The sequence below is a fragment of the Cyprinodon variegatus genome, unplaced genomic scaffold (genome assembly GCF_000732505.1).
Source record: "Cyprinodon variegatus isolate N-32 unplaced genomic scaffold, C_variegatus-1.0 Scaffold890, whole genome shotgun sequence".
Lineage (NCBI taxonomy): Eukaryota > Metazoa > Chordata > Actinopteri > Cyprinodontiformes > Cyprinodontidae > Cyprinodon > Cyprinodon variegatus.
The window spans coordinates 107,923-125,070 of NW_015151343.1; the positions used below are offsets into that span (position 1 = coordinate 107,923).

General features: G+C 37.7%; 1 protein-coding gene across 2 annotated transcripts in view; it reads left to right on the forward strand.

Annotated features, from left to right (window-relative positions):
• aes (amino-terminal enhancer of split) overlaps positions 1-17,148 on the forward strand; it is a 49,453-nt gene that overhangs the window by 10,963 nt on the left and 21,342 nt on the right. For both annotated transcript variants that reach the window (XM_015397836.1, XM_015397837.1), the window contains exons 2-3: positions 12,333-12,421; positions 16,806-16,869. In XM_015397836.1, the coding sequence (XP_015253322.1) occupies positions 12,333-12,421; positions 16,806-16,869 (153 nt within the window). The remainder of the gene's footprint in view (positions 1-12,332; positions 12,422-16,805; positions 16,870-17,148) is intronic.

Consider the following 17,148-nt stretch of genomic DNA (forward strand, 5'->3'; position numbering starts at 1 on the left):
TTTATTGAAATACCTTAAGTTTAAAACAATTTGTTTTTTTAACAGGGTTAGTACACATCATAGCCAAAAATTCAGTGATTTTAATATTTGACATAACTTCTTTTGGTGTTTAGGTTTTTGGATTTTTGATTTTCGTTCAAGAGTTTTCACTTCGGTTCTTCCTTACTGGTTTATTATACAAAATAAGTTAATTTAAATTAAAATGTACAATCCAGAATTTAGTGTGATTGGTCTTTTTCATTGGGGTACACTTTTCACAGTACCAAATTTTGCTGTCCGATAAAATGTTCCAGAAATTGTGACAAACTATAATATTTTGATTCGATTTAAATCTACAGTGCTCTCACAGTGCAGCCATCACATTTTGATTTGACACCAATTCAATCTCTGTTTTCCAAATCTGAGCTAGCATTTCTTTGGCTTGCTTTACCTGAGTCACGAGGCACTAATGCTGTTATAGCTGCGCTAAGGAAAGTATAAGGAGAACTGTACACCATGATAAAACCTTTAGTGAATTAGACTCTTTAGAATAAAGAGGGGGAGACACCTGAAAAATCAAACAAGCATGAAAACTTTGCTAAACTCATTTATCATTATAATTAATTATAATGAATGTTTATCATGTAATCAACTGATATGTTTTATTTATTGTGACAGGACTTCATGTGGTCCTATACTTGAATTCATGTGTTTAGCATCTTAAGTACAAACAAAAGTACAAAAAATATTGTTCCTAAAGATGGAATAAAGAAAGATAAATTAAAAAAGATACATCCACTGTCTTGTCATGTTTATATACTTCCTTTAGGCCTGCAAGGAATGCATCGTCATAAATCTATGAAGATTATCCACATTTGTGTTAAATAATGAATTTAGTTTAGACATCATATATGAATATTATTAGTTTCTGATATCCACCTCTAGTTGTCTTCATTTGATATTTGCCTGTAGATGATGTCTTCCAGTGTCATTTTAAGCTTGGTTGTAAAAAAAAAAATAAAGCACAGTGGTGACGTGCTTGCATATGTGTTCACATGCAATCAGGAGCTTACTGGATTGTGTGTTTTGAGTGGGAGGGAACACAGAAGAACCAAATCAGCATTCAGGAAAAGATTCCTGGAAGGGAAATGTGGGAGGTAGAAAGAAAAGAGGTTGCAGGGAGGATGGGGGTAACCCCTCTCCTGTGGAGAGCTGTGTGATGGTCTGTAACAAAGCAGCTCAACAGGAAGTGGCTTGATTGGCTGCGCCTGGCCAAAGCAAAAAAGACCTGCCAGACCACGCACAAGCTGAGAGGTAGCTGCCCCATTTGGTGCCTGTAAGGAGCGAGGTCACGTATGAAAGAATGTCATATTAACCCACCTGAAAACCCCAAACCATTAATTCAATTTGGTTGTATTATGCTATTTTCAAAAGAAAAAAAACCTGAAAGGTTAAATGCACTGTTTAAATACCAGCCAAGGAAATGCATTTATCTTTGTCTTTAAACCTGCAGATGGTACTAAAGCAGTAAGATCTTTTTACTAAAAAAGTATTAAGTCAGTTGAGCTCAATATCATAAATATGGAGTCTTTACTACTTGTAAAAGAAAGAAAAGTAGTGTTGCTACATGAGAAGATAAAACAACAGTTCCCTGCTGTCAGAGCATATGCAGACACAGCTTTTGTTGTTCTTTTGCTTGCTGCTAACTTTGGGACTAATCTCTTTGTGCCTGTCTTTGCTCTTTTGCTGGCTGTTCTCAGTAATAACCTTGGATTTTACAAATAGGCATCAATCATCTGCACAAGCGTCGAGGGTGTAATCTTAAAGCCCTCCCTCTGTGAGCCTGCCTTTAATCTCAGCTATGGTCCCCAAAACCACAGCACTGTCAGCCTCACCACTTTCCCCACTCTTGACAAATTGCCTATTTCCCTTGGCTTTGAAATCCCGGCACTCCTTGCGTTCACTGTGTATGCGTGTTTAGAGCATGTCTCCCTCACTGTGTATGCGTGTTTAGAGCATGTCTCCCTCACCTTGTGTGTGTGTGTTTGTCTGGGTTTTTTTTTTCCTGATGTTTTTGTGCATTGGTGTTTTGCAGGACATCCTGTTTTAAATACCATATGCGTGTGTGTTTGCGGCGAGCACTTGGCTGGCCTTGTGCATGGGTCAAGATAGTTCTGCCGGGAGGGAAGGCAAGCCATGCCAATCCTGTGTTTGCAAGGGCACTTCACTTGAAGTGATAAAAGTAGAATAATCCCCTTTAAAGCGTCTTAACGAGGTCAAATCTGCTGGACTGCAAGGGAGGGGGAGATTTCTGTGTGTGTGTGTGTGTTTGTGTTGTTGGGATAATGCTACAGAAATGGGGGTAAGCTTCCGCTTGGTTTGTGAGAGATAATAATCAAAATCAAATTCCTGGCCGAAACAGGATTAGGCTCTCTCTCCGTGCTCTAAAGCTCTGTCCAAAGCTGCTGAAGACACAATCCTTTTCCTCAGCCTCTCATACAAACCCTCAGCAGCTAGCACAGCCGGGATCTCTGGTGGTTCGAAGTTGGCCCAGATGAGCTTGGATATGGGCCAGTTAGTATTGTCCCTCTCTCACATCACTGGGTCATATGCTTTAGTCCAAACACTAATCCAGGATGTTTAGATGGAATTGTTTAGTTGCAACTATTCTTGGTTGGAGGATGCAATCTTGTTTGGAACTTCTGTATTTGCAAAAGACTTAATCTTTCAAATGTCTGTCTCAGTGAATCTACTGGCAGTGGATTTTTTTTCTTTTTTTTTAAAAGATTTATCAAATGGTATTAAATACTTCCCATGAGTTCAGAGGTTTAAAACACATGCATGGTTGATTGATTTTTGACATGGTGAAATTAACCATTCAAAGTCTTTATTGATTCAGTTCTAAAATGCTTTATTAATTCCAAAAGGAAAATAAATACAGTTTCTCATGTTATGGTAAAATGTACTTATTGCAATATATTGGCTTTTTTTCTTTTTTTGAGAGAGTTTTTTTGGGCCAAGTTTGATTCACTAAGAAATAATTTAGCTTTTCATAGCTCACATTTCATCTATATTGATAAATATTGAAATACTTACAGGGAATAAAATAAGGTCAGGCAGCAGTATCTATGTGTGTATGCATACAGTCCCCAATTTCCTCTTTTGATATAAAGAGGAAGGAAAGTTATTGTAGTGCAGCATACTCATTTGTTTTCCAGCACAGTAGTTGACTGCTCTGACTAGGAGATGTGCATGGTGTTGATTAGAGAAACAACCTGGTGAAAGAAACAGTTTTATAGCAGTCTTTGTTTGCAATGACTGTAACCTTGAGCTGAAGGTAAGAGTTTATGTTTTTTGTTGAGGGTCTGTAGGGTCTGCCAAGAAAATGGGTGACAGTAGCTGCAGATGCAGAAGTGCGCTTTGCAACCTTAATGGTTGCTTCGTATGGCAGCTTCTCCTCTGTCAGTGTGCCCAAGGCATGGTCCGACATTAACACTCGCCAAATGCAACTTAATGTGAACTCAACATTTGAGTTAATGGCAGAGCCCCATTTGCCACAAGGTGAGTAAATGTTTGGACCACAGTTGCACTTGAGTCACGTCCTTTCATATTTAATTTTGTAAGGTCTCCCCCCTTTCCCTTTGTTCCTCTGCTGTCTGTTCCTCACTGGCCAATAGACAGATGTGCATTCATAGAAACCACCCCCAACACCCCGTCAATTAACAACTACTCCACCGCGAGGCAAATTGTGGCGGTATATATTTGGAGCAACCAAGCCTTCTGAAAGAAAACATGCCGATAAGTAGGAGGGGGAGTGAGGATCTACAGCCTCCAGAGATAGTTTATTGAAAAAGGACGCTTTCAGGAGGACTTTGTTTCGCAAGAGACTATTTTAATTATGACGATGATGCTAAGCTTATTAGCTGCTCAGTGTGCAGCAAATAAGCAAAAGAGAACAGATAACTAACTGTATTAAACTGGAGATCAGCTGTGAACAAAAACACAGTAAATGCCACATTTGCCTGATGTCTTGGGCTCAATCCAAACAAACCATTCCAGAGCAACTTTTGGTGACTATATCAACACAAACACACAAAGATGAAAATAATGTTTTTGCACTGCCTATTTAATTGGAAGAAAGGCTTTGCTGTTATTTATGGACAATATAACACACGAAAACAGTTTGCAGTTTTCTGATTGGTTTTATGGCCACTTTATTAAATAAAAGTATTTTGGATTTGCACCTTTTTGAATGAAAGTACAACTTTATTTAATAAAACTACCTTACCTTTTACTGTAAACATGTTTGCATTTTACATAATGCCTTAGTGAAATGATGTGTTCCTTAAAAATACACAAATCATTATTTTTTCTGGCCGGTAAATTTATGTTTAGGCGGTAAATCATTTTATCTTCTGGTCCACTTGGCCGGTGAGTCAAAAATTTTGTTGTTGAAACTGGCCCCCAGTGCAGCTTTGGCTACTATGTAGCTAGCCAGTGTTGAGATGGATGGAGTACTGACAGTGACTTGTGACCAATGCCTCCCTTCTTAAGAACTTTAGGTTATCGAAGGTTCCAAATGCAAACTTTAAAAACCATTTGACACATTTTTAGCATTCTACTGAAAGCAGGCTGCCAACTCAATCTGGAAATGTATGCAATCATATTTTAGTGTTGGTGATGTCTGTGCCAGTATTAAAAGAAATGTTTGCATTTTCATCCCAACATTCATTTACTGAACCAGAAAAGCAACCATCATTCCACCCAACTGCTGTAAAGCCAGGAAAAAAATATACTTCTGAAAAATATTTAATTGCTTTCTTACTTTCTACCATTTCAATTGAAACTGCAACAGCCAGAAGAGGTGTAAAGCTTACATGGCATCCTTTAGACTGTTGCTATGGAACAAAACGAACAACCTGGCAGTGGAAAATACAGCAACTGTTCGCCATTATGGATATTCTGCATTCAGTTAAGAGTGGGAGTGAGATAACATCCAGTCATTAGTGAGCGATTACAATGCCAAGGCTTCATCTCTCGCTCCAGATACACAAACATTCACGCATGTGTCGCACATAAGCACACACTGGCTGAGATGTAAACAGTCAGGCAGTGCTCCAGGAAATACAATCCCCACAGTGCAGCTACGCCTCAGGCAGGATTTATACTGAGGAAGATGCTTTCCATTGGATCCTGCTGTTATTCCGTGTGGCTGTCTACGCTTGTTATCTGTGAATGTGCTCTGCGCGTGTGTCTTAATGCTTCGCTGTATTCATATATTGTTCATGGGCCTCATCATTGTAGTGTGATCTGAATATGTGTGTATGTAAAGCTAAGCCCCCCACCCCCCATAATCTTCATCCCTTTCGTTTCTTTTTTTTTTTTTTTACTGATCCAAGAGCAGAAACAGCCTTAGTCTGATTCTTATTTAAAATAGACATAATGGTTCACAGAAGATTTCACATGGATTGAACCAGATGATGAGGCCAGAAAGGCTCTGTGTGTGGGGGTGAGAGGGGGTTGGTGGGTGGGGGATGGAGGTGGGGCAGCAATTTCCTGAAACGATGAATCCCATTTATTCGCAGAAGACTGTCTCAATTGCCTCGGCAGCCCACAAAGCTTTTTAATGCTTTAATTACGTCTCAAAGGAGCCGGGTAGAATCAAATTAGAGATCGTCCTACATTTAGGTGCCAGGCGTGTTCCTCTTCGTGTGTAAGCGATGCACATTTTACATATAAGGGGGTGTGTGGGTGGGTGTGTGCGTTTCCATATCTTTGTGTATAAATCAGAGCACTGAATAGGGTTCCCCCTTGGATCCAGTAACCAAACACACATCCTACAACATGTGTAAACAGGTGCTAACCGTGTAAATATGTCCCTAAAACACACCGAATTAGTAACTTTAATGTTATGTCTTTTAATTCACCTTTTTTCAGGTGACACCAACTGAAGCATTTGCACACGTGATCATAATTTTTTTCACAGATGCACATTCACCAACAGCATGCAGCTTCTTTTTTTTTTTTTACCCAGATGGCATGTGTCACAATATTACAGCGGTATTTCATTAACATTATGGGCATCCATCTGTTGTGCCCTCTCCCTCCCCTGTGGAGCCCCTTGTTTTTGTCACTGAAATAAAGTGAAAAAATAAACATTGTTAGCATCATACAGTGTGGCAGGATCGGTTTACGTATGGGTTGTAGGGATGGGCATTAAATCAGTATCAATATAGACTGCGAGAGACAACTGATTATCAATATAAAATACATTAGATAAAAGGAATAAAAATAATTCCACTGAGCTGTGATTCAGAACATATTAGTTTTCTGGTGGATGTAGGCAGAGGAAAGAATTCAGCCTTTCAACCTCTTATGGCCAAATTAAGCAAAAATGGTTGATGTTATGGCCAACCTATTTTTAAAAGTTAAAGGTTACGTCTAAACAGGGTTAGGGTTACAGTTTCATTTTTTTCCCCCTGACTACTGTTAAAATTAAGATGATATCAAAATCAATACATTTTCAATGTTTAATTATATGAAAGGCTTTTAATGTGAGACAAATTTCCAGTCCTATTGCACAGCTCAGCTGGCTGCGTTGGGGAAAAATCACAATGCACTGTTCAGAAACGTTTGCTATTTATGTGCTTTACAGGAGTGGGGCAATATTCAGAAATGTTGATAAAGGATTACTGAAGGTGTAGAGATGGATTCAACTGCGGGTAGAGATCGGAATCAATGATACAAGATTTATTTAATTCCATTTTTAAGTGACAAATATTTTGTAAATCGATTAATCTCATGATAGGATGATATTTTTATTTTTTTTTTTTTTTTACAGAATTTAAACCAATTATATCTCTTTAACTTTAAGACTAAATTCTTCAAACTGGCTTTTAATACTTAGAAAACAGTGTTTTATGCTCAGGATATTTGTTTTTATGTCTTTATCTTTCTGTGAAGCACTTTGGTTTTCCTGGTGAGGTTATAAAGTGCTATATAAATAAACTTTGATATCTGACTATGCAACTTGAAGTGATATGTAAAAAGCGTTTAACTTTATTTACTTTACAGGACATATGTCTGATCTATGTGCAAAGAGTATATTATCAGTTCATTTCAGTTATATAGAAGGGTTTGGGCTCAGCGACATACATTCCAGTTAGATACTAGTTATATTATAGTTTAGTCAAATTCAGCTTATAATGTGAGTTGGTAAAATGATTCCTAATTAAAACAGTCCAGCTGAGATAATGATGCAGGAATCCCTCTTTGTGAGTAAGCATTTGATGACAGTGGGAAGAAATGACTCCCTTTTTAAACACAGAGACTAGGAGTGGAACGGTTCACAAAATCCACGGTTCGGTTCACAGTTTCGTGGTCACGGTGTTCGGTTCGGTATATGTTGATTGTTACACCGAAATCCCATAAAAATTAATGAAATTAATGAAAAAATCCCCAAAAAACAATGAATTGTAATTATTTTTAATGATCTGCGGAAACTCTGGATCATTTCCGCATGTTTTGCTGCTTTGAATTTAATCATCTCGCGAATGCCCTCTACGATCCCCAAGGAACTCGGAGCAGAGCGGACGGGAGCCACAGTGGAGGCTGTATACTTTGCTATGTGCAGGCGGATGATTAAATGGAGCAGATACACAAAAACACTAAAAAAATCATTAGCATTAGTGAAAGCATTCCTAATTGTTGAGCTCCAGTCATTAAACATTCTCTCTGGGATCCATCGATGGTGTTCTGTTTTTCATTCAAGATGGGGGAAAAAAGGCCATCACAAACCAGGTGTAAGATGTTCCTCGTGAAGATGATTGTGAATGGTCCCTTCTTTACATAATGTCTATAGGTAGCAGGAAGCAGATGTTCATTATAGTGTTCTCAGCAGCAAACGATCTTGGTGCTTTTAAACTGTTTGCAGGTAATCATCTGCTCTGTCCCTATTATTTTCCTTTCTCCCTGATACCCAGTGTGATAAAAAGATTATCATTATTCAAGTTGTGAAGGCTTCTTTAAGGCTTTTAAATGGACTGTTTTCAAGCAGCTCAACCACTAGTCTTTATTAACAGACTGACTCAGCAGGGAAGGTAGAGCACTACCTCCTTTCTTACTTAACAGTATGAGTGAACCAAACACTGATCATTAGTTAGAGCTCCTGCTTTCATACTTGTATTCCATAATTACATCTTACGTTTACGTTACAGTACCCATTCATATGTTGACAGCAAATTCATAACGTTTCTCAGGACAGGCTTCACTTTAACTAGAAAGATTGTGCTGTTTTATTAAGATGCACATTTACCACTACTAGATCTCTGAAGTTAATATATTGAATTTTCAAGTTTTCTAATGGGGCTGAAACTGAGGATCATTTTATAAGTCATCTAATCAATAAAAAAAAAAAAAAAACTCCCTTGTACAAGTCTACAAACCCTTTATTCATTACCTTTAGAAAGTAACTGGTTTAATTTATTCTTAATATTAATAACAAAATTGTTTTTAATATTAAAATTGTATTTAAAACAAAATATGTTGACCTTCAAGCTTTTAAAAACACCTTTTTTCATTGATTTAAGTCACAGTAGGTGCATCTCTTAAAATTTTCTAGTGTAAATTCTGAGGTATTGCATCATAAAAGCGGAATGGAAAATTTGGAAAACCCCATACCAAACCCCCACCCCCCCCGGATGTTCCTACTATGCATGTAGACATGACTGGAAGCAACATCGCCATTACTAGCTGACACGTTAACGTAAGAACAACTTGCTCCATGGCAACGCGTTCATTAAAACTTTCCTCTGTTACTGATCTGCGGTCTTTGCTATATTCCAGCCTGTACTCCCTGTTTATGACATCGAGGCATGATGACGTATGAGGACATTAGGTTTTGAGTGCTTGTTTAATTTCCTTTAAACCAAATAGAAAAACCATAAAGTTACGTTTCCTTTTATTTGAACTTTAAAAACTTTTGTTAAAGTTCAAATTTCAGTTGGATTGAAACTTTCATAAGGCAATGTTTAAGAGCATCAGCGATAAACAATGGCAAAAGTTTTAGTTTTAAATATACCCTCCATCGCTCTAGCTGTACAATGAAGTTGAATAAAACTCATTATGCAGCTGCGCATACATTTCAAACATTACCATAACCATTAACAAATTAAACGCTGAAAAAAGCCAAACAATAACTGTTTGATATAATTTTACTGAATTGTAACAGAGTTCAATGTCCACTGCTTTGGACTGATCAGAGGCTGAGGAATGAACCTTGATCACTCAATGAGCTGTAGGCTATCGACAGGAGCTTGGTCAATAAAGCAAATAACATTTCTGAGTACTTTAACTGTTAAGCCATATCTTACTAAACCAAGAAGGTATTCCACAGACACATTCCTCCATTAAAACAAATTATTCTGTATGTTCATTTTGTATAGAACTACTCTCACATTTTTTGCTTGCCAGTCGGCCATTGGTCTACTGCTTGAACCTGCAGAAAATAACATACGGTAATAAGGTTTTTATCGCTCTCTAGGGAACTGAAGCTATGCTTCCCTCTGTAGCTGCATTTAGTCCTACATATGATGAAAACAACACATTCTGGTACATCAATGTTTATATTGAAAAACACTACAGCATATTACATTTTGTGTCAACTCTATAATTCTCGTTTATGGCAATAAAATTGATTAATTGTCCAGACCTAGCTTGTTGTTTTAGATAAATAATACAATTTTGGTCCATAGCTTTGACTATGTTTTTTTTTTTTGTTTTTTTTTTTTCTTAAGCTGGGAGGTCAAGTGTAACATTTATCTATACACTCCAGGCAACCAGATGTTGTCCATTGCCAACCAGACTTTTTGATCTGGTTGGACTTACTGGAAACTACTCATCCCACATGGGGAAACATATCCTTTGCACCTTTTGCCCTTAAGGGATAGGGATGTAGTCAATTAGATGCACCAATCTGAAAGTGTAAAGGAAGTGTTGGCAGGATAGATGAAAGGTGCCTTAGAAGTGGAAATGGCATTTCTTTCCAACATGAAGCAACGTTTTACAGATGATATGAAAGGCTTGGACAGAGAAGCTACAAACCGTTGTAATTCAGTCGTGGTAAGTTAGTTTTAATGGCAGGTTTAATATTTGCTATAAATGGACAAAATCTGAAGATTATTTGTTGTTGTTTTTCTGAACAACTCTGTTGATCAATTGCGGGTGATCTTTTAACAAAAGTCATGTTGCTCCACCTCGGAAGTCATATTGTGTCCTAAACAGTTTCTTAAATAGATCTCAAAGGAAGTGGGCAGACAAGTTTGTATCTTCAAATGGCTAATCCAAAAAGATGCAATACAAATTATTGTTAAAATATAATGCATTTTAGTCCTTTATTTTATTATTTTCTATTTTTTTTGTCTCTTGTGCTTTTTTTTTTTTCTTTGCTTCTCTTTTGGATTTATTTACCTTCGCCTTTATCTCCCTGCTAGCCCCAACTACCTAGGCATTTAACTAAAATTTTGATATTTAAAACCTTCATTTACTCCCTTACATAGTGAGGAAATCAGATCTTGAGCATTAGTACTTACCATTGGCAAAATAAACAAACTGAACCCACACATGCACACCTCAAATGAGCACCATCTCAGCACTGTTTTGAGGGTGCACCTGTGTTGCTAAGTACATTTTGTTGATACGGGCCCTGTGTGGCAAAGACCCATATAGCTGAGTTGTTGTTTGTTGAATTTAGTCCAAGCATTAATGGCTTTAGAGATAATGGAACAGGTTTTCCTGCTGAACAGGAGAAACCTTTGTCTCCAAGCAACGCTTTGCTTTGCATGGAATGGAGGCTTTCCTTGTGTGGGGTCAGCCTGGTAATATTATCTCCTTCCATGGCATTTAAAGGACTAATGGCTCAGGTCAGTGTTTGTCACAGCAGTCATTGTTAAGTTAAAACCCTAAGTATAATAAAATTTCCCAAATGAAAATGTAAGTTGGATAGCCACAATAGAAACAATATTTTCTGTACATTGAAAACTTGAATACATTTATTAGTAAAGGTTTAGATACAGCTGGAAATTATTCAGAATTTATATAAAATTTTAGCAACATCAAAAAACTGTGTTTATTATGACTTAGTTATTATAAAGACAGTTTTTCCCAATCACGTGAACCATTATGCAATTTACTAAAAAATGTTGAGGTATAGTCTGAGTATCCTCTCTGTGTTTGCTGTGCTCTTTGCAGCCACTGCTGCCTGGAATTTGTGGTGTGAACAGAATTACAATAAGGGTTAAGAGCTGCATCCAGGATAAGTGATTGATGTTGATGTAACTCACTGTGAGGCTGAGACTGTGTATGATATCCAAGATTAAGCTGCAACGTGTTTAGAGTGACAGATAACGAGTCGGATTGTATATGGTTTGAAATATCCAGAAGTAATGAAGCTGTAATTGCATGAGGAGTCTGGTAATTAAATAATATAATTGATCTGGCTAAATTACCATCTTACTTGCTCTCCTTGTTCTTTACATTAGTCTTTTTTCACTTAAACTGGATTTTAAATTGTAGGTTTTATTCATTTATAAAGTGACAGAAAAAACAACTGGTCCGGGTATGTTTTATTTGCTATGCTTGATGTTTTTGGAATCGCAAAGGTGCCATTGGGTTCAAACCAACAAATCTTAAGCATATTGAATCTTTGTGATTAAAAACACCAACAATATTTAGGTATTAAAAGGACTTTGTGAATTTTAGTGGTTGTGTGGATTAATAATAATTGAACTTTTATGATCTCACTTTGGAGAAATTTACCTCTGCATTTTACCCATCTCCTTGGGGAGCAGTGGGCTGCCATCGTTGGGCGCCCGGGGAGCAGTGTGGGGTTAAGAGTCTTGCTCAGAGACACAAAGTGGCAGTCTGTGGGAGTGGGGCTCGAAATCAGAACCTCAGGATTTCAAGCTCTATGCCCTCACCACTACTCCCCAGCTTCTTCATTTCAGATCCGAGGCCGGTGTTGTGGCTTAGATAATTTGCCGATATTGATCCGATACGATACTGGTATGTGTCATACCAGCTTCACTTACTAATTTTATACTGTTAGAAGGTGGATATAGACTTGATCAAGCAATATTAATAAAATGTTGAACAAAAGTCAACAACAAAATGTATGCATGAATGCAACTGATCCATGCCAGCCAAAAAAAAAACCAATATCAGTTTTTGGGCTGATATCAGACTGATATCCGATATTAATATGGGATCGGGACATCCCTAGTGGTAAGGACAGTTTTCTGCAGCAGCTTCTTGCATTATTTGTCTCACAATTGACCTCACGTCTTTGTTCTTGGCAGGCCTCATCGCAGCAGCTGAAGTTTACGACCTCTGACTCCTGTGACAGAATCAAGGATGAGTTCCAGTTTCTTCAAGCACAGTACCACAGGTAACCACATTCACATAAACTTTTAGACTTATGACACATACACCAGCTTTAGAGATATAGGTTTTTTTTTTATTATATTATAAAACATTTTAAAGGTGCTCTGTGGCTATAATGGTGTTATTTGATATAGATATTATTTGTTTGTGATTTGATCAAGTTTGAACATTACTTGATATCAAATCTACCTGGTCTGAATCAAGTTGCTGGTACTCTTTGTTTTCTGTAATAAAACCCTCTAAGTAAACATACAAAATCAAGCTACAGAAGAAATGCATACGTTTTCTCCTTTTTTGTTCCTCCATCTTGAAATGTGTCCAGATCAAACCTGATGGACGAAAAAAAAAAACAAAAAAAAAAAAAACAAAACATATCATAGTTACTTGCCGGCTTTACAGCTCCTTCAGAACGGACCTGGAGATTGTGTTACAGCTACAGGAACAACCCCCATGTTGATCTACGTATCTAATAATACAAATATGAAACCTAAAGTAAAACATGGTAATGGCAGCATCATGCTTGGGTAATCTTGCTCTCCTTGCTGCTTGAATTTATTTTCAATTACATCAAAAGAAAAGTTGTGTTTTTGCCCTCAAACTGATTGTAAATTAAATTGAAAATGGTAATATTAATATATTCACTCTGCCTATTTAAGGATTTGGTTAGAAAATTAGTTAAATTAGGCCACTAGTTTACAAACTTTTCCTGGTGGACTCCCCTTTATTTAAATACACTGAGGGTTAGACATGGTTTGAAGTTGATTGATTCTGGTTTGGATTCTGATTCTTCGCTTTAATTCTGATTCTTTTAAGAGGAAGAATCCTAAAAGGTTACGTGTTATAAAAAAGCTTTGTAACCAGAGCCTAGTCTGGATGAAATGGTCTGCAGCTCTCAATGAAATTTGATTCCTTGAACATCTACCTTTGCATGAGTGTTACTATATAAATGATCAAGTAGTTATTTTCAACCATTGACCGATACAAATCTAGATATAATCCTTGATATAGGTTTAACATACATAGACAGGGATGCACGTTCTCTTGTAAATGAGACCTTGCCTCTCAATAGGATTGATCTGTATAAGGAAAGGGGAGGTTATACCCTTAAACAGGATGGCCAATGTTTTCCATCTTACCTGTGTGATGGTTTAAGTTAGATATTTGAGAGTCTACTTGCACTAAGAGGTGAGTCGAACTGGTAAACTTACTATGATAAAATGTATTAAAAGCTCAAAGTGTTAACAAGTTTTAAAAGGAACGGGAATACAGCTTCTCTGCTGCAGGGATTTCTTAGGAAACACTTTTGACTCATTCACACCTAAATCAGGCTAGTTTTCCCCTGCCTACTGATCTCTCTGCACTGCTTAAATACTGCTACGTTTCCAGAGGTATAAGATTCCTCTAAAGTCCTGACCTTCATTCATCTGTTTGATAGCTGTTCAAGTGTACCACAGGGGCCACATCTCGGTAAGAAATCAACTCTGTCAGAAAAAGAAGCTTTGAAGCCCATCTTTCTTCCGGAACAGGTTGGTTTGTTCCTGTGTACCTGTACTCCCAGATGCTTCCAGAGGCTTGGCTCTGCCAGGAACAGACACTCAGAGACACATAAAAGCTCTACGTATTCTGTGTAAAATTCCTGCTGGTTTCTCATCACTCTATGCGCAGGTTTCTGAGGCTGCAATAACGCCCTTTGTATCTTCTACTATGCCTTTGCTTTTGTTATTCCCATAACAGCGAGCAGCGCCGTTTAACCCTCTTTAGAGAGTCAGGGTGTAGTTGAAAGAATACCTCTTTTGTCTGAGCATACACAACATGCACTGCCTTTTGACTCAGGAGCAGGGTTGGGGTGGGGGGTCTGGGGAGCCACAAACGAAGCTTTGTAACGTTGTGTTGCTGCTCTTTGCTCCTCTGCTCCTGAAGACTTAAAGGTAAATGTACCGGAGGTGTTCCCCTGGGTATGGTAAGAAGCATTGTAGCGTTTTTTGTCTTTCTCTCCCCCCACCCGAATACCTCCCACCCTCTCTCTCCTACCCCGATTTCACATGCATAAATAGATCAGGGAAAACATAAATCAAAATAAAGATGACAGCAGGGGCGATTTAGAGACGGAAGAAACGGCAATAAAACTCAATCAAAGTGTCGTTTGAGAACGCCGTTGCAGACCCTGGGGCTGCTCAGCGGCAATCAGAGAAGGCACCGAGCCAATCCATGGTAGGTTGGCAGCCAGTTGTCATGACAACTTGTTATATGGCCTGTGCGTATAAGCTAGAATAGCAGAAAGATTTTTATGTAGGTGTCAAAAGCAACATTTTGGGATAGTGGACACTGCTCATTTATGCACTCAAAAAGGCAAAAAGGAATAAGCGTACTTGATAGAAAGGTTAATCCAGTCCCTATTTTAATATTGCGTAGAGAGTTGTCTGCCATGGCATGGGGTGATCTTCAAATCAACATTTTATCTATGTTGAACAGTAGTCACTTAGCCACATTTGAATTTTATTAAAATTATTTTTCTTTGTTTTTGTATTCTTACTGATTGTACGGGGTAGACAGGTGTCTTTATGCAGCTAATGAAATCAAACAGGTGAATCTAATTTAGGATACTAATTGGAGTGGAGGTGGACATTTTGAAGGCCGACTAACACGTTTTTGAGGTTCAGAATTCTAGCTGATAGACAGGTGTTCAAATACNGGTGTCTTTATGCAGCTAATGAAATCGAACAGGTGAATCTAATTTAGGATACTAATTGGAGTGGAGGTGGACATTTTGAAGGCCGACTAACACGTCTTTGAGGGTCAGAATTCTAGCTGATAGACAGGTGTTCAAATACTTATGTGCAGCTGTATCATGCAAATAGTAAAAAAAAATAATATATTGTGATTTATGCATTTTTTTTCTTTTTCTTTTTTTAGATTGTGTCTGTCACAGTGGACATGCACCTACGATGACAAATTTCAGACTTCTCCATGATTTTGAAGCAGGAGAACTTTCAAAATAGCAGGGTGTTCAAATATTTATTTTCCTTACTTGTGTGTTTTTCTCAGACAGAATTTGCCTCAAACTAGGTAACTTAAAAAAAGACAGATTTTACTCCTATTATAGTGTTTGAGTGATTGTCAGAAAAATCACTCACAGTTCAATCGACAAGGAAAACCAAAGCATGAACAGACTTTACCTGGAGCTGCCAACAACACATGTAAAGAAATAAAAGCAGCCATTTACATTACAATGATTCAATGCATACTGGATTGAATTGTTCTAACTCCTAAGGCACTCCCTACCTTATTGGCTTTTTATGACATAGAAAAACACACTCCTGTTATTATATGGTTAGAAATTAAACAATATAATACATGTCACTAAACAAGTGAGTGTGATGTCAAGTCAAAGAAGTAAAGAAAAGGTGATATATTTTTATAAATAAAAAATTTTACAGAAAGAAATCGTTTTTATTGTATAAATGTCATGTATCTGAATTCAGAAAAAAGAATGAGCAGTTGATTTAATCTGGAAAGCAGAGATCTGTGTGGTTATTATAGACAGAGCACAGTGTATTGTGGATGAGTGAGCTCACATCATTGGCTGAGTGCACCACGATGTTCAGTCTGCCAGTTAAGACTATTTATGACTCAGCCAGCGCTCCCTGTAATCGAGCTGTCACTCGTGTAGACAGCTGAGAAGAACATCCCAGCATAAATATACACACCATCAAGCAGCTTGCAGACATATCTACAATCTAAACATTTCCACCATCTCTCAGCATATTTGGTTAAGCCTTGCAGATAATTTAGAATAGATGACAGCCTCTAAAGACTGGCAGGTTTTTCAGTCAAAAACAGTGAAGGGACTGTTTTTATTTGACAGTGTGGCTGACTTGTTGACATGCTCCCCTTTGTCACAGTGCCTCATATGACAACAACACTGACTTGATTGCAGCTAATGGCCGTCACTGGGTTCGGGTTACAGGAAATACTGTAGCACTCCTCCAAGATGTTTTACCTAATCAGCTCTTCTCTGCACGAGGAAATAAACATCTGAGCTAGACTCTAGATTTCAAACCAGAACTAGTTGAACCCGGTTCTGCCAATCAGCACCTGTCAAACTCAATGAAAGGCTCCTACTGGCTTCTAAAGGGAATGATGATGGTGATCTAAGTGGCAAAGTTGATGTGGATTATTTGGGTGAAGAAGATGATGAAAATGCACTGGTAATGATGAAAACCAAGGAGAGGGATTTGGTGATGATGAAAGTAATGACAGTGGTGAAAGAAAATGAAATGGCTAGTGATGATGAAGGTGGTTTAAAAGATACCTGGTGTCTGCACTTTAGATGAAGGACTGCCAAGCTGAACATGGAGCTCAGATTTTGTCCCTCTCTCTTTCCCCAGTTTGAAGCTCGAATGTGACAAGTTGGCGAGTGAGAAGTCAGAGATGCAGCGCCATTACATTATGGTAAGTTAACCTGTGTATAAGTATGCTGCAAATCTATGTCTTTACATTTAACTTTGTCACTTTTACCTAAATTTGTTTAAATACCTTCCATGATTTGTTGTTTTCTTTCCTTGCAGTTTGTTATTCCATATAAAAGCTCAAATATATAAAAACTTTGTGGTTTTATTCCTTTTCAGTTTCTGGATTTACACCACTTAGCCAAAAGAAATATCCATATGCATTCTTGATTCTATTGTGAATATGTTGGCTTTTTGAGTCCTAACTCATTGATGGAGTAGA